General features: G+C 37.3%; 2 protein-coding genes and 1 long non-coding RNA gene across 4 annotated transcripts; 1 reads left to right on the plus strand and 2 right to left on the minus strand.

Moving 5' to 3' along the window:
* Window positions 1–2,049: 2,049 nt before the first annotated feature.
* Window positions 2,050–20,857, minus strand: LOC134272069 (DNA polymerase theta-like). Its single transcript, XM_062754303.1, has 19 exons — window positions 20,761–20,857; window positions 20,476–20,618; window positions 14,931–15,105; window positions 14,513–14,676; window positions 14,033–14,232; window positions 13,448–13,572; window positions 13,072–13,315; window positions 9,328–12,262; window positions 8,984–9,107; window positions 6,567–6,854; window positions 6,171–6,383; window positions 5,821–5,948; window positions 5,220–5,601; window positions 4,915–5,016; window positions 4,425–4,609; window positions 3,097–3,208; window positions 2,890–3,014; window positions 2,613–2,748; window positions 2,050–2,258 (listed from the first exon to the last, which is right to left on the minus strand). Exons 1-19 carry the CDS (start codon window positions 20,855–20,857, stop codon window positions 2,050–2,052), a joined length of 6,087 nt encoding a protein of 2,028 aa, XP_062610287.1.
* LOC134272066 (uncharacterized) lies at window positions 16,513–17,688 on the minus strand. Its single transcript, XR_009993131.1, has 2 exons — window positions 17,111–17,688; window positions 16,513–16,711 (listed from the first exon to the last, which is right to left on the minus strand). It is a non-coding gene; the product is annotated as an uncharacterized LOC134272066 (long non-coding RNA).
* On the plus strand, window positions 20,801–26,304 carry LOC134272068 (uncharacterized). 2 transcript variants are annotated; one of them, XM_062754301.1, is made up of 2 exons: window positions 20,801–20,848; window positions 24,149–26,304. In XM_062754301.1, the coding sequence occupies exon 2, from the start codon at window positions 24,180–24,182 to the stop codon at window positions 25,845–25,847; it is 1,668 nt and encodes a 555-aa protein (XP_062610285.1). In that variant the 5' UTR covers window positions 20,801–20,848; window positions 24,149–24,179; the 3' UTR covers window positions 25,848–26,304. The 2 variants fall into 2 exon arrangements, with proteins under 2 accessions (XP_062610285.1, XP_062610286.1); XM_062754302.1 differs by lacking the exon at window positions 20,801–20,848 and adding an exon at window positions 23,838–23,856.
* Window positions 26,305–26,695: the final 391 nt, after the last annotated feature.

Here is a 26,695-nt window from a genome sequence, read left to right on the forward strand (position 1 = left end):
CATCAAAAGAAGAGTTACTTCCCTAGTACACGTGTTCTCCGCGACAGAGAAGGGTCATTCTCTATCCAGACTGAGAGTTATCTACCGCTACGCTCACAACACGTGTATGTGGAAAAGAAGCGGGAACGACAACTCTGGATAGAGAATGAGAGAAGGGTGTCTATATTATGGTGTGGGTTTGTATTACATATATTGTGGAGTTGGAACCCTAGTGGCGGATCCAGGTATTGGAAGTTAGAGGGGGCGTCAAAAGTAGGCAAGGGGCTGGGGGCCGCCTTAAGGTGGGGGCCCAGGTGGCGAATCCCCCAGAAGCTCCTGGATTCTAAATATTTTGTAAGGTAAAATTAGGTCTATCAAGTAGACATATTTACATTTTCTAGACGAAACTGTGATTTACGCTAACTTTGACTAAACCCTTTGCCCTTTCAACGGTAATATAAATGAAGAAAAATATTTTGCGATTTTAGAAAACCATTTATTATCTGTAATTGCTACAAGCTGGAAATTAAATTCTTACTGTTGTGTGGATGGCACAGTCCCCTGACATCAATATTATTGTCGCCCGCGTTGCGCAGTGGTTAGAGCTTCTGCTTTAGAGTCGCGAAGTAAGTTGTCGCGGGATCGAATCCTACTTTGGGGCATGCCGACTGGTCGTTCGTATGAGACTGTATAAACTGAGGTCTCAATTCGCAGTAGGTACTGGCACGAAAAAGGTCCCTCCCTACATGGCCCTGAGTGCCAAGTATAGGTTAAGTGAAATTCATGGGTCTTTCGGATATTACCTTAAAACGCAGGTCCCGTGTAACGGTAGGCATTGGCACGATAAAGAACCTAAACTACTGCTCAATGGCCCTGAGAGCCGAGTATAGGTCAAAATTTGCAACTCTTCACCGGCAAGTGAAGAGTGAAAAATTCTCCACAAGGATGTTAATCAATCAATCAATCAATCAATATTGAGAATTTGATTTTTTTTTTTAATAAGACTGCGTTTGAACACTTTTTAAGGTTTGGGAATTTTTTTTCAATGAAATTGGAAAAAACACAGGTACTTTTTACCATTGGGTGGGCCTTATACATTTGGCCCCCAACTATTCAATACAATGCAAACTCTGTCAACAAGAATGGTAATCAATCAATCAATCAATATGAAATATATAATTTTTATATAATTTTATGAGAATGGATAGTACTACAAAAAATCATAAATTATAATATTATTGTTTTTACATCAAAGAGGGTTCACCCCTTAATATAATTATGCCAACAATTAATTAGCTTGATTCAGGATTGTATAATATTACACTTGAGAAGCATGCATTGAATTAATAAAAAAATTAAATGGTTTTAGTCTCATTCCTCAGATCCAAGAAAGATGTAGATAAAAAGATTCAAAATTTAATATCTCCTTCATTTATTGCTGCTTTCAACCCAAAATGGTCAAAGCTGATTCAGTTTTTCTACAGAACAAGCTGGAAATATTCCACAGTTTATGACAGAAAATGCACAAGTAACAAGAACAAAACAGACAGGTTAAAAATCACGAGTGACATACATATCTGTAACCCTTCATAATGGGAATATACCTACCTCTGTAGATATATATAATTATGTAATTCACACAAAATTCTTGATCAGAATTATGTTCTTACAGTATTTCATTCTATGCAAATCAGATTCCTAAAAGTTGTATATAAATTACATATGGTCAAATGAGACTGTATAATATATATTTGTTAGTATAATACAAATTTAAGACATCCATTCAAAAATAAATAATCTAATTTGATTCAGGGTGCTTATTCAAATCATAACAACTTAACAGAAATAACAACTTTTCCTTAATAAGAAGAACACATATATCACAGAATATAGACCCGTTTTGTTATCAAATGATATCAAACATAAAATGTCTGAAATTTTTCTTCACAGCATTTTTCGAGTCCACAATGTCTGTACAATGATGTGTCATGGACTCCAAGTGACATTTTTTCATATAAAGTTCATTATTCACACCTCTAGATCTTGCTTTGTCGCCCATGACGACCCACTTCACACCTCTAGATCTTGCATTGTTGCCCATGACAACCCACTTTTGACCTTGACTGGCATTTTAACAGACAAGGTCATGGCTGACTCCATTTCCTGTTTGATGACCTTGGCTGCTTGTCTCAGACAGGTCTCTGTCACGTCATAAATCAGTTCATCGTGAAGTTGTAGAACTAAACAACATCTGTCATCAGATAAATCAACAGTAGGACCTAAATCCAACAAAATATGATAAGTACTAAAACTTGGTTATCAGTTGCTTTGAATTGATAATCTACTAAATCAAGTTTACATAGAGGTGTTAGTGAAGCACTGAATCCATTGTGTAGCAGCTTATGGTCACTGACTCCCTTGCTTAGCAGCTTATGGTCAAGTTTAATTTTACAAATACAGTTCAAGGTCACACTACCAACTGAAAAGTTTTATCATAAGGAATGAACACATGTAATACGAGAGCCTAAGCACCAGTCCTGTTGGTCATCTTATTTCAAACAAATACCAGTAAAATCTTACTCAATAATTTTTCAGGTTTTTAATAAATATACATTGAAGATATATAAACTTGCCTTGTTCCTTGTGTGAGAGTGATTTCTGTGAGAGAGGAAATATTTCTGAGAGTCTTTGATCAATCCTGTTCATGGCGACCTTGACAAGGTCAGCAGCTGATCCCTGAACTGTGGTGTTAACAGCCTGTCTCTCTGCCTGGGAGGGAAAGGATTAAGTTATAAGACCTTGATAAGATAACATTGTTTTGCATAAGGGGCTGTGTTACTAGCATAGGCCCAGACATTAATATGTGTTACTTAAATAATATGCCCTGACATAGGTGTTTGTGTTACTTACGTGAGCCCTGACATAGGGGTTTGTGTTTGAGATGGATGGTAGATACCGTCGTCGCCCGCTGATAGTTTCCACAAACTTGTCCTTGATACATTTATCCACGGTGTTCTTAAGGTATCGCCTCATTCCTTAAACATAATTTAGTATTTCACATTCTACATTGATTTCAATTTTTGTCAATCTCTACAGTTAACATCATCATGATCATACCAGGGTATTTGGACTTGAAGGTCTGCATAAAAACTGCTGCATCATTTTCATCCACTCCCAATGTCTCACCAAGTGCCTTGGCACCAATACCGTAGATCATACCATAGCAAATCTTTATAGAGACAACATTACCATAGATCATGCCATAACAGATCTGTATAAAGACAACAATACCACAGATCATACCATAGCAAATCTGTATAAAGACAACAATACCATAGATCATACCATAGCAAATCTGTATAAAGACAACAATACCATAGATCATACCATAGCAAATCTGTATAAAGACAACAATACCATAGATCATACCATAGCAAATCTGTATAAAGACAACAATACCATAGATCATACCATAGCAAATCTGTATAAAAAGAATACCATAGATCATACCATAGCAAATCATAAAGACAACAATACCATAGATCACCATAGCAAATCTGTATAAAGACAACAATACCATGGATCATACCATAGCAAATCTGTATAAAGACAACAATACCATAGATCATACCATAGCAAATCTGTATAAAGACAGCAATACCATAGATCATTCCATAGCAAATTTGTATAAAGACAACAATACCATAGATCATACTATAGCAAATCTGAATAAAGTGTATAAAGACATCAAAACCATAGATCATACCATAGCAAATCTGTATAAAGACAACAATACCATAGATCATACCATATCAAATCTGCATAAAGATAACATACTACAGATTGTACCAATTTGAGCAGATTCATGTTAAAACAACAGTATCACTGACCATACCCTAGCAGTTCTGTATACAAACAATATCATATATCTTACCATAGCAGATCTAAATGAAGACAATAAAACAATAGATTGGGAAGGGGACATTTTTTCAGCAGCAAATTATATTCATACACTACAAGAGACCTGATTTAGCTTATATTCCCTGTTTAGATTGACCTTTTGACCCCAAACATTCTCTCACATGTGAAGATTAACAATCTGACCCCATGGCCCCTCACCTGTTTAGATTAAACTACTAACCCTGTGACTTTTACCTTTTAAGAATATCTTTTTGACCCCATGACCTCTCACCTGTTTAGATTAACCTTTTGACCCATGGGCCCTCACCTGTTTAGCATGCTGTCCCTCTGACCTTTTGACCCCATGACCCCTCACCTGTTAAGAATAACCTTTTGAAACCATGACCCCTCACCTGTTTAGTTTGCTGTCTCTCTGACCTTTTGACCCCATGACCCTCATCTCTTTAGAATAACCTTTTGACCCCATGACCCCTAACCTGTTTAGCCTGCTGTCTCTCTGACCTTTTTACCCTGTGACCTCTCACCTGTTTAGCTTGCTGTCTCTCCTCTGGAGTGACCTCCTCCACGCTGATTGACTTCCACTGAGCCGTGATCAGTTTGAAAACGTCTCCGTCACCGTTCAGGATCTGTATCAGCTTGGCATCTTGGGATAAATGTGCAATCATGCGTAACTCCAACTGAGAGTAGTCAGCCGCTAGCAAAACTCCCCCTACATTAAACATGCATATAATTTATGATTTGCCAAGAGAGAATGGGCAACATTTTTAAAATCATTCCATCTTATGTATTCAGAAGTGCACATCTAAAGAAGTTCATGTAGTTATCTCAAAGTTACATTAACATTTCTTCACAATTTTAGGTTTACAGTTAATCAACTTGTATCTTTGGGTTTTTAAAAAAACTTTTAAAATGATAAAATCCAAATAATATTTATCCTTAATAATATTGGATCTACATTATTATCTGTACATAAAATATAATAATAAATATTAAATAAAAACAAATTAATGCTACCTGGAAAAGGGATGAAGGCATGTCTCATGCTGACGTTGAATGAAAGGTCAGTTGTCATCTGAAGAACTCTGGTTTGGTTCCTTACAGAGTTACGGGTCCTGCCTAGAGGACTAGCACACTCCATCTGTTAAATATACAAAGGTTTATTTGTACAATCCTAACACATCAGAATACCTAAAGATCTTAATACCATCTTACCATCTTACAATGACAATCAAAAAACTTAATTGCATCAATTTAAAACTTTATCCCATACAGTCTCATTTCTGACAATTTTTTCAGAGAGATCAATGGCACATTTAGACTGGAAAACAAACCTGAGGCAGAGATCTGGAAATCTTTTGGGACGTTCTGTAGGTTAGGTTCAGACAGACTGACCCGTCCTGTGGCTGAGAAGTACTGGACATCTGTAAATATCCTGTACATCTTCAACCTCTCCACGTACGCCTTCTCTTTCTGCAGGGCAAACACCACCTTGGTCAGGGCCCCACTGATCCGGCGCCACTCCAGGAGGACCCCAGGGAGCGGGTGGTAGGGACGCAGTTTCTCCAGGACATCCTTACTGGTAGAAAACTGGGTCTTCTGGCGGCCTCTACGACCTGTGGGGGCCCGTCTGTTGGGTCTGGTAGGCTGTCCCAGACTGCTAGGGTCACCATTAACAGGGAGCTGTAGTTCTATAAAGAGCACCTGACAAAGAGATATAGTTCTTAAAATATCACCTGACAAAGAGATATAGTTCTATAAATAGTACCTGTCAAAGAGATATAGTTCTATAAATAGAACCTGTCAGTGGGTTTCATATTCTTACTCGGAAGAAAAAGAGATGTTTCTCTTTTAACTACCCTTATGAAGACCCTGATCAGGATAGACATTAAGTTTATAGAAAGGTTACAGATTAAACCTAACCTGAGACAGATCTTCCGTTGAAGTCAGAGAAAACTGGTGCCCCACTAGCTGGTAGGCCTCAGTCTCAAGTTCACCCAGTCGTTCTATCATCACTGTATTCTGTCTTTCACACTCCTCATCATTAAAACCTGTATAATTTTTTTTATACTTTAATATTGTGGAATTGACTTTTTAAAAAAGATATTATTTTCCCAATTCACTTTGATGAAAATGTTTGATTAGTCTAGAAAAGATTTTGGAAGCAGGTGAACATCTACATGAACAAAATTAATCAATAACAGATCATCATCAGTCAGATGCCTGTTTTCCTGTATGTGTACAGAATCACTTTCTTACGAAAAGGTCCTTACCAAATCCATTCATCTCCATACGAGACAGAGTGATAACAGCTGGCATCTCAATGTCGTGGAAGGCTGACATCAGGTTCTCTTTGGTCAGACAGAGAGAGAGGTACTGCATTAAGTGGGTCAGTAGGACCGCCTCGGTACAGGCCCGAAGCCGACCCGACCCAGGGTTCTCTGGGGACATTCCTAGACTCCCATAGCCTACTCCACCACCAATACCTACAGGAAAACATATATACAGCTGTCTGTTATGTACTTAACAAACATTCTTAGATTAGCTTTGTAAGTATTTCTATCAAAGACTATTGATAAGATTTTAAATAAAGCAATACAATTCTTAATCTTACATTTGAAAAAAAAATACAAAAATAAGCATATGCTATTAAAATTTCTATGATTAACCTTCTAGGAGAAATGCTTCTAAAGGGAGGTAGTCATGGACCATGCGATGAAGATTCTTCTCATTGGCCCCTGGGTCCATTATCCAGCTGGCTACCTTCGGGTCCTGAAACTTCCCACGGCAACTTATACCACAGCCCCTCTCTAGGGCCCCATAACAGGACTTGGCATCCATAGCCATCACTGTGTAGTTGTCTCTATCTTCTAGTGACTGTTTAATGGCTGCCAGACGAGCCAACACAGAGAGAGATTTATCAAGGTCAGGGGGTGACAGGTCAAGGTCATCTTCATCTGCAGAATATAATATTCCATATATAATCTTTTACCTGTAGACATACATTTATGTATCTGCAGGTGATTGATATTCTATTAACTAAGTCCTAATTGAAACATAGGTAATCAAAGATTAAAAGAGCACCTGACAAAATGTTATAGTTTATGTAATAAAAATCTCACATAATATTTTCTTAAAATATTTAGTATTCATCCCAACAACAATATTCTTGCAAGTTGTTTATAACATAACCCCTTACCTGGCATATAACATTCTTTTGTGTAGCGTGAAAAACATGTAAAGTGGGTTGACAAATATTCTTAACTTTGCCTAAACTGCAGATATAAAGGATGTTTCTGTTCCCAAAACTTTAAAACCTGGTCTCTTGTATGGAAAATATATTTTCAGACCCTGCATCAGGATAGCACATCTGATAGTGTCCTATCCTTAGATGCATCTTCCGTTGCAAGTTTGGTTCAGGTAGATAGTTACTTGGGAATGAAAATGTAGGTCAGATCCAGCAGAAGCAATTCTTAGTTCATCCCAGAATATATCATATCATGCAAGTTTGTCTTTACTACTCCTCAGATCCAGCAAACCTGTAAATTTTTTTTATACTTTACATCATCCATGCAAATTTGGTTTTAAAGGGCCTATATTATGGGAATGAAAATGTAGGTTGAAAGCAATGTTTGATAATGTCCATCCCTAGAACATCAGCAATGCAAGTTTGGTTCAGGTAGGGCATAGTTACATCAATGAAAATGTACAGATCCAGCATCAGTCAGAGCCTGTTTTAGTGTACATTGACATCACTTATCCTAGAAAGCATCCTTAACCAAATCCATTTAGTCCAAAAAGGGATCTACTGAAAATGAACATTATCCAGCATCTCGAAATAGTTTGGGAAAAACTACATCTAGATATTCAACTTTGGTTCAGACAGAGGAGTTAAAATAGTTTTGGGAATGCAAAAGTAGGTCAGATCCAGCATCCGAAAAAGTCAAGGTAGTGTCCATGTTAGGATGCATCATCTATGCAAGTTTGAAATAAGGCTTACTAGTTTACTCCCATATGGACTCCACCAAAAACTTTAACCTGGTCATATATGAAAAATGTAGGTCAGATCCAGCATCCGAAGCTAAGTTTTGTAGTGTCCTTAGATGCAATCCATGCAAGTTTGGACAGGTAGCTTATAGTTCCTTAGGAATAGACCTACTACACTGTCCAAAAACTTTAACCTTCACTATCTGGAAAATGTATCAGATCCAGCAGATTTTAAAGTGTACATCCGTAGATGCATCCTCCATGCAAGTTTGGTCCAGGGCTTTAATTCTTGAAAAGAATTTTCCAAAATTTTTAACCTGCTCCAAAAACTTTAAAAATAAGCATAGCATGCTATTACAAATGTTTCATCCATGCAAGTTTGGTTAACCTTATACACGAGAGATGGACTTGCTCCTATAATTTCTTTAACCTGGGACGCCGAGTAACGCCGACATGGACCGACGCCGGGGGTATGATTTAATTCTTCTCGACTGGCCCCTGTGAGCTAAAAATGTTTTAAAATATTCCAGAAAATTTTCTACCTGAATGTTACATTTTGAAAAAAAAAGTAATGGTATAATTTCTACGGTAAAACTTAGATACCTTCGTGGCCCGGAAGATTCTCTCTAGGGCCGGTCATACCAGGACTTGGCATGATAGCTATCACTTGCCAAGCTCTCGGCACTAGAAGTGAAAGTCACTGTGTCTTTCGGAGTGACTGCTTAATGGCTGCCAGACGAGCTGACACTGAGAGAGATTTATCAAGGTCAGGGGGTGAGAGGTCAAGGTCATCTTCATCTGCAGAAAATATCATAATCTATATAAATAATCTGTTACCTGTATATATACATTTATGTATCTGCAGGTGATTGATACTCTATTAACTAGGTCCTAATTGAAAAATGTTTTAAAATATTGAGTTTGAAAATTTTTTCTGAATGTTAGTTCAAGTGATGGTTTATGACACCAGAAACCATTCTGTTCTACAAATATAAGTATTACACTTTTTCCTCTAAAAAATTTAATCAGAATACTTTAAACTTGAGATCTTCAATTTCTTTTTACCATTCATATTAATGAAGACAAAAGACACACATACCCTCTGCATTCCCTGGGGTCAAGGAAATGAAATAAGCATCTCTGTCTTCCCAGCTGATTGACACACCTGTAATTAACAGGTTAGTTCCTGTGACAGGTAATCCAAGGGAGACCACTCCAGGCTCCTTGTCTGTAACATGAACACTGTACATGTATGTATATTATAGTGTAGAGGTACATTGTACATGTATTGATGTGTGGAATTTAATAATACAATTAAGTTAATGTTTCATACAGCATAAAGAAAGATCCAATTTGAAGCAAAACAGACAAAAAAAACCCCAGATCTGTAAGCAACAACATTTCAACAAAAATCTTACAACACTTTGAGAGAAAATTGCCAACACTGAATCCCATTCCTCTGTTACTTTTATCTGTTGTCCCTTCTTTAGAAAACTTGGCTCCTATTTGTCCTCCAGCAGAAGAGGAGACTGAGGAGGACGGCTTGGTCCTACAGGCCACAGATAAAGAGAACACAGACTGTGTCCTCCACTCAGCAAGGAACGTCTCAAACAACCTACCATCAGCACACACATCTATAATAGTGAAGGACCCCTGAGATGGAGGGAGGCCTGTCTCATTAGGGTCCACTACAGGCCCTCTCTCTTCATAAGGTACTTCATCACCTTCACAATTTTCCACCACTATATTTTCATTTTTCTTTGAAGCGTCAGAAGTGTCAATACATTTTTTGGCCCTTCCAGTGCTGGCATTTTGACCCTTAGACCTCAGACTATTGGGAGTGGTCTTTCCAATTGTCCTTGGGGAGTTTAGAAGACCTGGCCTTGGAGGGGTGGGGGACAGACACTCATTAGTTCTGGTTTTATCTTCTTTAGGTTTTTTAACTTTACCTCCTTCAGCCTTCTCTAAACTTTTTCTTTTACATTTTCTACCATCGGTTTTTCCTTGGCTGTTTAAATTCTTATTTGTGTTTTTATGTTTAGTTTTCTGAGAAGAGACCTTTTTTGGAGAAGGTGATTTCCCCACTAATGTATCACTGTCGGTGTCTATACTGGTGTGAAGATCATCAAGGAATGCTAGTGTCCCTGGACTCAGCTTCTTGTCTTTAACTTGTGATGCCCCTCTTGTTTTCAATTTAGTATATTTAGAATCACTCAATTTTACATTTGATTTTTTATTGCACTGTCCCATATCACTTATTTCTAATACTTCATTAACCATGGAAAATGTTAATGAGTCACTCATTTCTTCTGCCTTATCACTTGTCTCTCTCCCTCCTGTTTCTTGATCAGATGTATTCACTATCACTTCACAATTTCTTGAATTCTTAACATTTGTTTCCCCACGCTTTGACAGATTGCCTGGTTCTGATGACTTTTTAGTTTGTGTCCCATCACTGTCCTCATTGAATGTATCACTGAGTTCCAGTGCCAGCATCAAGTCCTGTGACAGCTGGCTGTAGCCTACCTGAGTGGGACCTTTTTCTTTTTTATCACTGCCATGAAAACATGCCTCCTGTCCACTAAGATAAGGAATTCTGAGGTCCCTGTATGACTCATTTTTACTGACATCTGATTCGTCATCTGACATCATACACCTCTCAAAATTACTGGCTGGTAACAGGTCACATGATATGTCATGTGACATCAGCAGACTGCTGCTAAGATTCAAATCTTTATCACACTTATCATTGAATTCACTAATAGCATTATCTTCAATTCCATTTTCACACTTGCCATTTTTCTCTCTTTTACTACCATCTGCACTTTCACATGACACAGGTATCACACAGTTTACTTCTTTGTCTTTTATGTAACTAACCTTATTATTTGGTTCCTCTGTAAAACGGCTGGATGCTTGAGCACAAATTCTCACCTTGGACAAATCTTTTCCTTGCAAACATTTATTTAAACTTTTCTTTTCAGAAGACGGTCTTTCTACTTCATTAATTGAACCAATATCTGCTTTTTCTGAATCTGACCCAGATTTTTTATCATTTGTACTGGGCACTGGTTCCTTTGAAGCCACAGAAGCCAATGCTGGGAAATCTACTTGACCTACATCCATCTGAGATTCAAAAACAAAACTATCTGTAAAATCCCCTGAACAAAACATATCATCAAAAGCTTTCTCTTTGTTTTCTTTAGAATTTTTGTTCAAACTCTTTCCCTCCACTTCTTTAGAACTCGAATGAATTTTCAAATTCTCCATAGACGATTGATTTATTTGATTTGTCTGTACAAGAGGAGTTTTTATATCTGATCCTTGATTGAAGGCTGGAGTTTGTTTGTTATTTGTCTTTGCTGTATCATCAGGATTCCTCAGACAGTCAGGTTCATGAAAGCCTAATGAAGAGACTTTCCAATCAGAATTTCCTCTGTTGTCTTTTCTATGATTTACATTGTCTGATGTGTTGGTTAAATCAGATGACAATGCTGGGATTTTGATGGCATTAGTAGAAGAAGCAACTGAAGAATAAGTATCTAAACATGGAGAAATGGGTGCATTTGAACTAGAGGCAGTTGTACTCTTAGGGAAAGCTAGTGGGTGAACATTTCCTGATATGTCTTCAATCGTACCTGAAGAAATTTCAGATGTCTTGGCAGAAGATGTTTCCATTTGTTTGGAGTTTCGTTGTTTCTCAACTTTATCCAGTAGCATCTCTTTATTTGTTCCTTCACAAGACTCAGAATGGTGTATTTGAGGAACAGAACAGTTTTTTCCCACTGGATTTGGTGGAACATGGTGAACTTCTGCTGTGGTTGTAAGTTTTGTCATCGATTTAGTACAATCTTCTTTTCCCCCTTTCAAATCATCATTCATGCTTCCCATACTATCAGATGTGATTGTTTTGTTCTTGTGTCCCTGTGTGTTCCCTTGTATTCTGATGCCAGGTGGACTGACTACAACAGACTTCTCTATTACTCTGGAATCATCTCCATTAGAAATCCCAGACTTGGAGAGTCCAGGACTTTTCTTTCCCACTGATTTTCTTTTCCCCACTGACCTCCTTCCCTTGGGCTTTACCAAGGTCATACCACTATGACTTCGGTTTAAACCCTGAACCCTCTTGTCATCTTGACACTCCATTTTGCTCTGATCCAGATTTGACCCTCCTTTCTGGATGTCCCTGGATTCTGGATTTTTCCACTGGATTCCCAGTCCGCCCAGCTCCTGTTGGATGACTGACTTGGCCTCCTCTATGATGGCCTCTGCGGCTTCACGCTCTGTTGCACCTTTACGCCCCGTTAACCAGATACAGCGACTCTCCTGTCTCTTTGTCGCCTCCCACTCTGTCTCATTGTCCTGTTGCTTGGAGCTGCAAATCAAAATCCAAGTTTAAATCAATTAATCATTTTCTATATAAGGAGGTAAAAATTAAAATCAAACTTTGAATAACTTAAATATTGTCCCCCAGAGCTGTAAATTATAATTATATCAATATTTATTAACAGTCCATCTAAAAATGATTTGAACTAAGGCCATAAAAAATTAATCGTTTGGTTCTCAGGCCCTCCCTCATCTCTTCCAAGGGTGCCTCATTGACCCTTTTTATTGCTAAACCAATGAAATAAAAACAACAAATCACCTTCCTCATCATTTTTTGAGGTTTTGTACAATGTAAAAAGCTGACTCATCATGTTCGGGGGGCAATAAAAAGTAAAAAAAAAAAATGCCTCCCTCCCTCATCATATTTCTTGACAAAAGGCCTGAGAACCAAGAAATTAACATTGCATGGCCTAATCTGAATCTGAATTTTAGCCAATTAGAAATATTTGAATGTACATGTATATCAATAATTATTGCCCTGAATTTATTTTCTTTTAAAGAAATTTATTTTAGCAATTCTCTATCCATCCAAAAGATATCTGTTATTAGAATGGGACATTGCTTTCATTTGTACTTTGTGTAAAGTCTGATTGAAAATGGTTAAGTAATTCTAGTTAAGAAGATGCAGATGTAAACAGTACAGTTGACTTCAAACATAATAGACAATGGATAAAGTCAGTAAACCACTTTAAGCTTTGGCTGAGAAAACTGGAAAACTAAGCAGTTTTCTTAATCTTTCAATTAAATCAGCTAATTTGAAGTCTGATCAATATATTTTTGAGTCTGCTCAGTGTTTACCTTTGAAAGGGTGAGGATTTCTTGAAGATTAGTTCCACATCACTGACATTGGCGTTAGCTAGAGCTGCCACAGTGTGGAAGCCACCATTGTACAGGACTCTGGCCCGCTGTCCATTCAGCAAGGTCAGTCTCACAAGGTCACACAGCTCTCTCTGGACTCCAAAGGTCAAACGATGCTGGAACTGACCAAGGATCAACTCCAAGTTATACCAACCCAGCCTGCCACAAAACACTGTCACCATTCCTAGAGCAGAAGCATTATTCAACTAAAGAAATAATTCAATAACAAGTTTCATATACCTGATTCAATACATGTACTAACTTCATGCTTGTGTGAAAAAGAAAGCTATATAATAAAACTTGTAAGACTCTCTACCAGCAAAAGTGGCGGCTGTCTGCTGTAGTGACTGGAGCTGACCTTTGTTACAGCTGTAGCGGTGACACACCTCCCCCAGGGGGACTTCCTGTACAAGGTCACTCAGTATCAGGCACGTGTAGAACCTAGTACACATAGATAAAATACCGATAAATTTCTACACACACTAGAATTCTGGTATCCCTACCAGTGTTTAGTTTCCTCTCAACATCTTATAGCTACATACAGCAAAACATTTGGTTATAACCAGTCACTAGGACCTATGTAATTAGCTTTCCGTAATTCGTTATAGCCGTACAAGAAATTCATTAAATTTATATAATCCAAGATGACTTCTATATCCGTAAATTCCAATATGTGACATGAAGTTTTGCTGTACACTAAACCTTGATCTAAGGATTTACTCCAGGGACATAAAGTTTTATATCCATATCAGAAAACATTACAACATTGGAGATGGGAGAAAGATAACTCCTCTTTTAAACAGAGATTTTATGACATTATTGTTCCTTGTAACTCAGTTTAATCGTACATCAAATCGAACAATAATTAAGAATTCTGTTGCATAGTGCCATACAACCGTACCTCTTGTGTATGGCCAGACTCCTTAACTGGTTCTCTGTTTTAGTTGGTATCCTCCCCTGGATGGCCCTGGTGAGGAATGCCTCACTGACCCCCACCAGCTGAGCCACTCTCTTCTTGTCCGGGGAAAGTTTGTCCCACAGGCAGTAGAACTTGTACCAGTCCATGTTAGCCCCCAGGTCAAGGGAGTATATGGGGGTCACCTACAACATTGGAATGATGAAGTTAGATAACGGGTGATTTTCCTAAATATTTCGGAATCCTTTCATCACATTATCATAATAATTGTAATTTATAATATCTATACAACAATGATGGATAATTCTTCTATTAAACAGAGATTTTCTGACATTAGTGTTCCTTGTAATTTCTACTGCCTAAAAATAATGAGCCATAAGTAATTTGGTAAAAAAAACCTCTGTTCCATTAAAAAACAATTTTTACAAAGACAAAACTGAAAATTCTAGCCATCACAACACTCACTAGATAGACTATGTGTAGTTCATTCTCTAGAACAAAACACTGTCGAGCTTTCTGTAGTTCAGCAAAAACAGTCAGACCCTCATCTGGAGAAAGACTGGAAGCTAGTACAGCTGCACCGAGCTGTGTGGGAACAAACCTTTCCTCTGTTGTCATAGTCATACCAACTATAATAAACAATTGTCATAAGTGATTACATCTACACAAGGAGAGTAATATAATAACCCATCCTATGGAGCAAGAAGAACCATGTACTTTCATGAGTATTAAATGACACAGAAAAAAGAAAATTTTATCCTAATCTTAGACTAACTTATACCTTAGATATCATTCAATTAAAAAATTTGAAAGCACTACATGTAACCATCTGAGGAGCACAATGTTTGATTTCTGTTGAGGAGAATGACTTTGCCATGCTTACCTTCTGTTTGTGATTTCTGAAGAGACACAAACTCATTGTCCTGAAGGAACTGTATACAGGCATCAATCATGTCCTGTGTCTGGTCAGAGCTGGTCTCCAGGGACGCCGCTAACATAGTACAGGAGGCATAGGCCGCCACATCTGTCACAGACACCGCCACACCACTGACAACTATCTGTATAATGTATATATAGATATAACATAGTACAGGAGGCATAGGCTGCCACATCTGTCACGGACACCGCCACACCACTGACAACTATCTGTATAATGTATATATAGATATAACATAGTACAGGAGGCATAGGCCTCCACATCTGTCACAGACACCGCCACACCACTGACAACTATCTGTATAATGTATATATAGATATAACATAGTACAGGAGGCATAGGCTGCCACATCTGTCACAGACACCGCCACACCACTGACAACTATCTGTATTAAGTATAAAATAATGTAAAATATAGATATATAATAAGTACAGGAGGCATAGGCCGCCATATTGGTCACAGACACTGCCACACCACTGACAACTATCTTTATATAAACACAGAATAATATATAATATATACAGGAGGCATAGACTGCCTTATCTGTCATGGACACCGCTACAACACTGACAACGATCTGTATAACACAAAATAATGTATAATATAGATTTATACAGTAGGCATAGGCTGCCACATCTGTCATAGACACCACCACACCACTGACTACTATCTGTATAACACATAATAATGTATAAAATAGATATATTATATATACAGGAGGCATAGGCTGCCATATCTATCACAGACCCCGCCACACCACTGACTACGATCTGTATTACACAAAATAATAATATAGATATATACAGGAGACAGGCTGCCACATCTGTCACAGACACCGCCACACCACTGACTACGATCTGTGTAAAGAACAGCGATACATGTATCTCTTATTGTCAATAGAATAAAAAACTTTAAAACACTTTTTGAAATATTTCAACCGTGTTACCAGCCTTCATCAGTCGTGTTCGTTGTTGAGTTGCTATGCATTTAAAAAACACAACTGATGAAGGCTGGTAACACGGTTGAAATTTTCAAAAATTGTTTTAAAGTTTTTTTCATTAATAAATATATGTATTTATATATATATACAAATAATGTCAGTTACAGGGACCTCGTACAAAACAATGTTCTGGGGTTTCAGGTTCCGGGGCTTTTATATATATATATATATATATATATATATATATATATATATATATATATATATATATATATATATATATATATATCCAATATATACATTTATATACTGTAAAAGCACAAATATTCGTGGGGGATTAAATTTCGTTTATTTCGTTGTTAACAATTGTCAACGAAATTAAATCTCACACGAAATTTTATATGACTAATTTCTGAATAGGCTTACTCTCAAAACAACGAAATTAAATGCCCACGAAACTATTGTTGATGACAAATCAAGGAAATTTTATCCTCACGAAAATTTGTGCTTCTACAGTATAAAAACTTCAATGTAAAGTGATATACATATATATCCCACAGACATACATATAGTATATATATAGAATCATTATAAACTAGAACTGTCCAAACGGGACAAAATACCCCCCGCTGGGTTTTTCAGAAGTAAGTTTTTCCATAATAAAAATATGTATCAAACACCAATTATGAAATTTTTATTCCAGTGACCTTGAACTTCCCCAGATAATCTTGGGTCAAGGTCATGACACACCCTTGGGTCATGGGCAATCTTTCAGTGAAATGAGAACCTACCAAGTTTATCCATAAGAAAGATATGGACCGGACACGAATTATGATATTTTTCTTCCAGTGACCTTGAACTACCCCAAATGACCTTGGGTCAAGGTCATGACACACCCTTGGGTCATGGGCAATCTTTGTGTGAAATGAGAATCTACCAAGTTTATCCATAAGAAAGATATGGACCGGACACGAATTATGATATTTTTCTTCCAGTGACTTTGAACTACCCCAAATGACCTTGGGTCAAGGTCATGACACACCCTTGGGTCATGGGCAATCTTTGTGTGAAATGAGAATCTACCAAGTTTATCCATAAGAAAGATATGGACCGGACACGAATTATGATATTTTTCTTCCAGTGACCATGAACTTCCCCAAATGACCTTGGGTCAAGGTCATGACACACCCTTGTGTGAAATAAAAACCTACCAAGTTTATCCATAAGAAAGATATGGACCGGACAGGAATTATGAAAATTTTCTTCCAGTGACCTTGAACTTTCCAAATTGACCTTGGGTCAAGGTCATGACACATCCTTGGGTCATGGGCAATCTTTGTGTGAAATGAGAACCTACCAAGTTTATCTATAAAAGATATGTATCAAACATGATTTTTGAAAATTTTCTTCCAGTGACCTTGAACTTTCTCAAATGACCTTGGGTCAAGGTCATGACACACCCTTGGGTCATGGGCAATCTTTGTGTGAAATGAGAACCTACCAAGTTTATCAATAAGAAAGATATAGACCGGACACGAATTATGAAATTCTTCTTCCAGTGACCTTGAACTTCCCCAAATGACCTTGGGTCAAGGACATGACACACCCTTAGGTCATGAGCAATCTTAGTGTGGAGTAGTAGATTCTAATGTCCCTCTGTAAGAAAGATATGGACCGGACACGATTGCACAGACAGACGGACAGCTAGACAGACGGACAAGGTGATTCCTATATACCCCCCCAAACTTCGTTTGCGGGGGGTATAATTAGGGGGACCTTGTATAAAACCATGTTGCGGGGTTTCACTTTTACCCCATAATTAATAAATCTGTTTATCTGTATATATAACTAGAAATATGTCCATAGGACATGAATGCCCCGCCGAGGATATATCAGTAAAGCAACATGAAAATTAGTATGTGTTTAAAATTTGATCAGAATATCCAGAATAGTGATGCAGCTGAATTGCTTGTTTGGAAAATATAGGTCAGATCCAGCATCCGAAGCAAGTCTGGTAGTGTCCATCCCTAAATTCATCATCCATGCAAGTTTGGTTCAGGTAGGGCTTATAGATACTTGGGAATGAAAATATAGGTCAGATCCAGCATCCGAAGCGAGTCAGGTATTGTCCATCCCTAGATGCATCATCCATGCAAGTTTGGTTCAGGTAGGACTTATAGTTACTTAGGAATGAAAATATAGGTCAGATTCAGCATCCGAAGCAAGTTTGGTGGTGTCCATCCCTAGATGCATCATCCATGCAAGTTTGGTTCAGGTAGGACTTATAGTTACTTGGGAATAAAAATATAGGTCAGATCCAGCATCCGAAGCAAGTCTGGTAGTGTCCATCCCTAGATGCATCATCCATGCAAGTTTGGCTCAGGTAGGACTTATAGTTACTTAGGAATGAAAATATAGGTCAGATTCAGCATCCGAAGCAAGTTTGGTGGTGTCCATCCCTAGATGCATCATCCATGCAAATTTGGTTCAGGTAGGACTTATAGTTACTTGGGAATGAAAATATAGGTCAGATCCAGCATCCGAAGCAAGTTTGGTGGTGTCCATCCCTAGATGCATCATCCATGCAAGTTTGGTTCAGGTAGGACTTATAGTTACTTGGGAATAAAAATATAGGTCAGATCCAGCATCCGAAGCAAGTCTGGTAGTGTCCATCCCTAGATGCATCATCCATGCAAGTTTGGCTCAGGTAGGACTTATAGTTACTTAGGAATAAAAATATAGGTCAGATTCAGCATCCGAAGCAAGTTTGGTGGTGTCCATCCCTAGATGCATCATCCATGCAAGTTTGGTTCAGGTAGGACTTATAGTTACTTGGGAATGAAAATATAGGTCAGATCCAGCATCCGAAGCAAGTTTGGTGGTGTCCATCCCTAGATGCATCATCCATGCAAGTTTGGTTCAGGTAGGACTTATAGTTACTTGGGAATAAAAATATAGGTCAGATCCAGCATCCGAAGCAAGTCTGGTAGTGTCCATCCAAAGATGCATCATCCATATAAGTTTGGTTCAGGTAGGGCTTATAGTTACTGAGGAATGAAAATATAGGTCAGATTCAGCATCCGAAGCAAGTCTGGTATTGTCCATCCCTAGATGCATCATCCATGCAAGTTTGGTTTAGGTAGGGCTTATAGTTACTTGGGAATGAAAATATAGGTCAGATCCAGCATCCGAAGCAAGTCTGGTAGTGTCCATCCCTAGATGCATCATTCATGTAAGTTTGGTTCCGGTAGGGCTTATAGTTACTTGGGAATAAAAATATGTCAGATCCAGCATCTGAAGCAAGTCTTGTAGTGTCCATCCCTAGATGCATTATCTATGCAAGTTTGGTTCAGGTAGGGCTTACAGTTACTTGGAAATGAAAATATAGGTCAGATCCAGCATCCGAAGCAAGTCTGGTAGTGTCCATCCAAAGATGCATCATCCATGAAAGTTTGGTTCAGGTAGGGCTTATAGTTACTTGGGAATGAAAATATAGGTCAGATCCAGCATCCGAAGCAAGTCTGGTAGTGTCCATCCCTAGATGCATCATCCATGCAAGTTTGGTCCAAGTATGGCTTATAGTTTCTTAGGAATAGACATGCTCTAAAAACTTTAACCTGGTCACTCATCTGGAAAATGTAGGTCAGATCCAGCATCCGAAGCAAGTCTGGTAGTGTCCATCCCTAGATGCATCATCCATGCAAGTTTGGTCCAAGTATGGCTTATAGTTTCTTAGGCATGGACATGCTCTAAAAACTTTAACCTGGTCACTCATCTGGAAAATGTAGGTCAGATCCAGCATCCGAAGCAAGTCTGGTAGTGTCCATCCCTAGATGCATCATCCATGCAAGTTTGGTCCAAGTATGGCTTATAGTTCCTTAGGAATGGACCTGTTCCAAAAACTTTTACCTGGTCACTCGTCTTGAAAATGTCAGTCAAATCCAGCATCCGAAGCAAGTCTGGTAGTGTTCATCCCTAGATGAACCATAGCTCTCATCAATATCTATCAGCATATGAAGTTTGATAAAAATATCTTGGATAGTTTCTTTGAAACTTAGCTTTGAACAGAGCTAAACGCAAAGTGTGACGGAAGGACGGAAGGACGGAAGGACAGAAGGACGGAAGGACGGAAGGACGGAAGGACGGAAGACGGACATGACAAACACTATATGCTCCGGCCATATTCATGGCGGGGCATAAAAATTTCGATTTAAAACCGTGTTGTGCAAATCTGGTCTAGCTATATTTAGATGGTGATTTAGAAGAGGTTAATGGTGCTAAAATTACGAGGCATTTTATATACCCCGCGCCTGAAATAGACCACACAAGAAAGGTCTTATATAGAAATTTTCCCTGTAACTGACACTGTTTATTACTATAAATATGAGTTTTTTGTGGGAGGGGGGGGGGGGTGTATAATAACGACATCACTGACAACTATCTGTATAACATAAAATATTAAAACAAGTCAAAAAAAATTAACTACCTATGATTTCTTTGCCATTATTTTATTCACAATAACAAACGGAATCAGGTTACATATTAACAAACCTCTAGTATGGCTCTTTTCATGCTAGAACTGAGTTGTTCCCCTTGGTGTTTGATCAGACAACTCCTGACAGGTGGCAGTTCAGACTGTACTAAGGTCACGGCTTTACTTCTCTCACTCGGCTTACAGATCAGGATACTCTCTCCTATAAATTGTGAAGTGTAACTATTAAAATTATTTAATTAACATTAGGATAATATTTCTCATATAGTTACTTTGTCAAGCTAAATGATATCAATACCCTCAATAATTATAATGCGCAAGTACAGGTATTTAAATCATGTGACCTGAGAGTGGGTCAAAATCTAGAACCAAGACCAGGAAGTTGATTGTTTGTCTATATACGTAGCTGAGACGGCCATCTTCTAATAACTGGTGAGACATTTTAATTAAGGTCTTCCGTCTTCACGGAAGACCTTATAGCGATTCTATTGTTTCTTATTAAGGTCTTCCATCCTCACGGAAGACCTTATAGTGATTCTACTGTTTCTTATTATTATTATTTTTCTGACCATCTAATTTTGTGCACGCGATTTCTCGAAGACTACTGGATGGATTTTCATGAAATTTATGGAAACAATGTGTTGTTATCTGAAGTTATTTTATCTGAGAGATTTTTAGAAGATACCCTTCCGGTGCCAAGTTACGGGACATTTCCTGATTTTTAAATGACATTTTGTCCACGGATTTTCTCAAAAACAGTAAAAGACATCAAAATGAAACTTTCAGGAATGATAGATCGTCGTAATTACCATCCAGGACGCAACTTTTTGTTCGTCGTCAGTACTTCCTGTTGTTACCAGATGCGAATTTAAAAAGTCGATTTTTCTAACTTTTTTGTCTTTCAATATTTTTGAAGTATTTTAAGCTTGGGTAATAGAGACCTTTCCAATGATGCTTACTATATAATCTGTTTGAATATATAGATATTAACATTCAAAAATCTGAAGCGGGTCCAAAATGGCGGCTGTCTCCGTAGACTCCGCCATTTCGCAAGTAGGGGTTTATGGAGGCAGCTGAGCGTTTGATTAAACGATTCTGACATAAGGATACATGAAATGTTAATACTTACTATCACGTAGTAGTGAAATAACTATAGTATATAACCTCCCGTTACTTGTTTATATTATAATAGCTAATCAATGTAAATATTGTAATTAATTGGTCAATTGACAAAAGAATTATACAAGTATTATAGATAAATATGTTCTGTTAGAAAATGATAATTAAAAGAAAGGCAGTCTGTTGTATTTTATCAATATGATATCTGATAACTTATGATCATTGATTAAGTTGAGATACAAGGGGGCAACAGCCAACTTGCTTGTGTCTTTACTTTGGTACAGAAACCAATTGGTTTATCGATCAAATCGGATTGTGCAAAGTTGCCGTAGTCAGTGACGTTAGCTATAGGTTTGTCATTAGGACAGAGAAGCTCTTACAAAGTTAAATCATACTTTGTAAGTATATTGTAGCCACTTGGCTAGAGTTATATAGGCAACTTGGTAAGCAGTAAGACACCAGGCAGGTGTTAAAGGCTAGATCAAGAGGCACCAGGCAGGTAGATGTTGACTTATATAGTCAGTTGTATAGTGAGGCAATTATCATTGGCACCAGGCAGGTGCCGGTATTAACTGAAGATATATTATTATACAAAGCACTTAGGTCATTTGATTTAAAGACACCAGGCAGGTGTCATATTATTTTCTGTATATATTGCATTATCATATAGTAAAACTCGGTAATTTCAAATTACTGACCGCTCAGATCCGACACGTTACAGTAGTACGTTGCAATTGAGTGTAAATCTTAAAACTTAATTTCCGTTTCACTGCTTTAGTTTAACTGGGCTAGATACGATATGTAATGTGTATAATGTATTAAATATACTTTCTTAACGTCGAAATAAAATAAAGGCGATAAGAAGGTTATTTTATTTAATTTCATTGAAGCTATCACACGTATTTAATAGATCAGTCCAAAGAAAAGGAGCGAATATTTACTCGTGGCGTTTAGCGCGAAATTAGGAATAGTGGCTTGCCTTTTATGATTCTTAAACAGGTCTACTGTTGCAAAAGTATACACAAGTATATTTAGGGCAGCACTCCCAATAGCTTAATGGTTTGCGCGTTGGGGATAAAAAAAAGCTCATTCACGTTGGCGACCTGGATTTAAGTATTTGAGATTGTTGAATATATCAAAACAATTTCATCAAGGGAGAAAAGTCTTGATATCATTATTTTGTAACAAAGATCATAGTCAAAATCATATCTCATGTTATCGAAAAATCGGACGTAAGACCTACTCGTTTGGCAACGAGATCTATCTAGTTATTATTATTATTTTTCTACCATCTAATTTTGTGCACGCAATTTCTCGAAGACTACTGGACGGATTTTCATGAAATTTGCAGGAACAATGTGTTGTTATCTGAAGTTATTTTATCCGAGAGATTTTTTGGAAAATTTTCTCTGGTGCCAAGTTACGGACAATTTTCTGATTTTAAAATGCAGTTTTGTCTGCAGTTAATCTCAAGAACGGTAAAAGATATCAATGTGAAACTTTCAGGGATTATAGATCGTGATTACTATCCAGGACGCGACCTTTTATTTCGTCAATATTCGTTAGAAATGCGAATTAAAAAAAACATTTTCTAACTTTTTTGTTTTCCATTATCTATCATTGATTTTTGGAATATTATACACCTTCTATATAAGCTTACTATATAAGTTGTTTAAATATTGGTTGATCTGAACGCTAGATATTAATATTTGAAAATCTGAAGCGGGAGATTGTCTCTGTTTCCGCCATTTCGCGAGTTTTTTGGAGAATTGACTAAACCATTCTGGCATAAGGATATTGAAATAGAAAAAACTACTTGGACTTTCACGTAGTAGTACGTTGTAATTACTTGTCAATCTTACAACTTTATTTCCGGTTTCAATGCTTTAGTGTAACTGGGCTAGATACGATATGTAATGTGTACAATGTGTTAAATATACCTTCTTAACGTTGAAATAAAATAAAGTAGTAGTAGTAGTATTTATTTGGTATCATGAATGTGTAAACGATAAGAACGTTTATTTATTTAATTTCATTGAAGCTATCATACCTATTTAATAACATCCAAAGAAAAGGTGTGAATATTACAATGAAATTTGTGAAATTACAGTAGCCTTTTATAATTTTGTCAACTGTTGCAAATGATATCAATACCCTCAAGCATGCTCCCAATAGCGTACAGGTATTTAAATCATGTGACATGAAAGTGGGTCAAAATCTAGAAACCAGACCAGGAAGTTCAATTTGTGACCAAAATTGTTAATCACTTCTATACTTTACGAGTTGCTCAGAATCGGACGGAAGCCATCTTGTAACAACAGGTGAGACACTTTAATTTTTTTTTATTCTTCTCAGGATTGGTGTGATATTCAATAATAACACAGTTTCATTTTAAAGTTCTCAGAATTATAATATTTTTATTCAATGACATATAGAAAATGTCATTCAATGAATTGTGATCCAGTATAGCAATAAAGGGCTGTCTATATCATCATGTATGGTATCCCTTCCTTTCAATACTAACTAATTCAAGTCAATTTTGAGCTAATATGAAAATCTGCCCTTCTTTCTTTTCTTTTCATTAAGAGTAACAATTAATGCACTATTTTACAGCATCCCCTTCATCATGTGACTGACTCCTATAATGGACCCCCGTAAAAGTGCCCAAGACATCCTCCTATGTGACCTGTGTCAAACCGCTGCATTACAGAGCCACTGTGAACTTTGTCATGTAAACCTCTGTATAGTCTGTGTTGGAAAACATCTCTCTGATTCCTCTAAGAGACACAATGTTGTACCATACAAACACAGAACTTCTACCCCTAACTACCCAAAATGTCCAAACCACACCCAGAAACACTGTGAACTTTACTGTGAGAAATGTGACGTTCCTGTCTGTTCTACCTGCATCTCCTCTGGGAAACACAAAGGACATGATTTATCTGATGCTCTGAAGAAACTCAGTTCTAAAAGAAAGTATTTTAAAAAAGACTTACAAGAACTAGAGAAAACAATCTTTCCTATATATGAAGAAATTGCATCAGTTTTAAACTCTGAAAAAGAAAACTTGGAGAAACATTATGAGAAACTGACAACAGCTGTCACCAAACAAGGAGAAGACTGGCACAGAGAAATTAACATCATTGTCAACAAACAGAAATATGAAATTGATGAGATGAAATCTAAACACCTGGCTGCTCTAAATAAACAAGAAAAAGAAATTAAACAGATTACTTCTGAACTAAAACAGTGCATTGTTAATCTAAAGGAAATACTGGACTCTAATGATGTCTCCCTAACCTCTGCATACAAATCCAGGAATGCTGAGTTCAGAAGTTTGCCTCCTAAAGTCAATGTTTCATTACCAAGTTTCTCCTCTCATCAGATCAACACAGAACAGCTCCATCAAATGTTTGGTTCTCTGTCAGCATTATCCATTACAACAGGCAAACATGGCTACACAATGGAGACACCAGAAGCTGTATCCTGTCCTCCAGTCAAACCACTGCTTGATGAACCAGAGCTCATCACCACCATAGACACTGGGTATAAATACGGACAATACAGTGTTACCTGTCTCAGTGATGAAGAAATCTGGACAGGTGGAGATGACAAAATCATGAAACTCTACAACCTCCAGGGCAAACTACTGAAGTCAATCCAAACCAATTCTGGGAATGAACCACGTGACATAGCAGTGACAAAGAGTGGAGATCTACTTTATACAGACCCTGGTACAAAAACTGTAAACATAGCGAAGAATAAACAGATACAGGAAGTGATCAGACTACAGGGGTGGAAACCTTACAACATCTGTAGTACCTCCTCTGGTGACCTCCTGGTTACCATGAACAGTGATGATAATAAACAATCAAAAGTTGTCTGTTACTCTGGCTCCACAGAGAAACAAACCATTCAGTTTGATAGTGAAGGTAAACCTCTGTATTCCTCTGGTGTCCTTAAATACATCAGTGAGAACAGGAACCTGGATATCTGTGTGGCTGACTGTGGAGCCCGTGCAGTAGTGGTGGTTAATCAGGCAGGAAAACTCCGATTTAGATACACTGGTCATCCCTCTACTACCAAGAAATCATTCTTTCCATATGGCATCACAACAGACAGCCAGAGTCACATCCTGACTGCAGAAAATTACAATCACCGTATCCACATCCTAGATCAGGATGGACAGTTCCTCCATTACATTGATAACTGTAATCTAGACTATCCATGGGGTTTATGTGTAGACACCAGAGACAACCTCTTTGTGGCTGAGTGGAGCAGTGGTAAAGTGAAGAAAATCAAATACATGTAAAAGATCCGCCATAACCATGCATTAAAATATTAAATACCATGTTTGTTTTAATCATGACCAATTGAAGTAATTATATGGAAGAAACTATGTGTAAAAATTGCATACAATCATTTTTATTGGAATAACATTGTTATGGAATAAGCTGTGTTATTTTTTTATGATCAGTTTTACAATAACGTTAGGTGTTGTATATAATTGCCTCTAGGCAGAGAATTAATATAAAATTAAACAAACTGTAAAATACTGATGGAGATGATATACAATATCAGTTGAACATTATTATATGATAGCGTTTATAACCTTACACTGAATGTCAATTTCAAAACTCCAAAAAAAATTATATTTCATGTATGAGTTGGCTGCTTGGAAGTTAAAAGTAAAGAGGATGTTCAAATTTGTGTAAACAGAAATTTTTTCTCATTGGTTTATGCATTTTGAACCCTGTGTTATCGATTGATATAATTTATAACTACTATGTAACTTGTATTTTAAAACATAGGTAATCAGAGATTACAGAGCTCACCTCAACGTGTGTTGTCTTTTAAGTAAGGCAAATTAAGTCACACAATTAACCAACAAAAAGTGTATATCCAAAAATGCAAAATTTATGCAATTTTGATACTTTGGAATTGACCTTTATAAAAACTTAAAACTAGTTCTTCATCACGAAAATGTAATTAAAATCCAGCATCTGAAGCAAGATTGAGAGTTTTCATCCCTTGATGCATCATTTGTGCAACTGGTTTATATAAGCCTTATAGTTTCTTGGTGATAGACTTGCACCCATAACTTTTACGAGGTCTATTATCTGGAAAATGTATGTCGAATTCAGCATCTGAAGCAAGTCC

The sequence above is a fragment of the Saccostrea cucullata genome, unplaced genomic scaffold (assembly GCF_032062105.1).
Source record: "Saccostrea cucullata isolate Sc308-1 unplaced genomic scaffold, CSIRO_AGI_Scuc_v1 ctg11219, whole genome shotgun sequence".
NCBI classification, from domain to species: Eukaryota; Metazoa; Mollusca; class Bivalvia; order Ostreida; family Ostreidae; genus Saccostrea; species Saccostrea cuccullata.

Coding starts and splice junctions, on each gene's coding strand:
- LOC134272069 (XM_062754303.1), bottom strand. CDS start 20,857: ATGTCTCACCAGTTATTAGAAGATGGCCGTCTCAGCTACGTATATAGA. Junction 13,573..14,032: donor AGTCTGGCCATACACAAGAG/GTACGGTTGTAT, acceptor TATGTGTACTAG/GTTCTACACGTGCCTGATAC. Junction 6,384..6,566: donor AGAAGCATTTCTCCTAGAAG/GTTAATCATAGA, acceptor GTTTTCCTGTAG/GTATTGGTGGTGGAGTAGGC.
- LOC134272068 (XM_062754301.1), top strand. CDS start 24,180: ATGGACCCCCGTAAAAGTGCCCAAGACATCCTCCTATGTGACCTGTGT.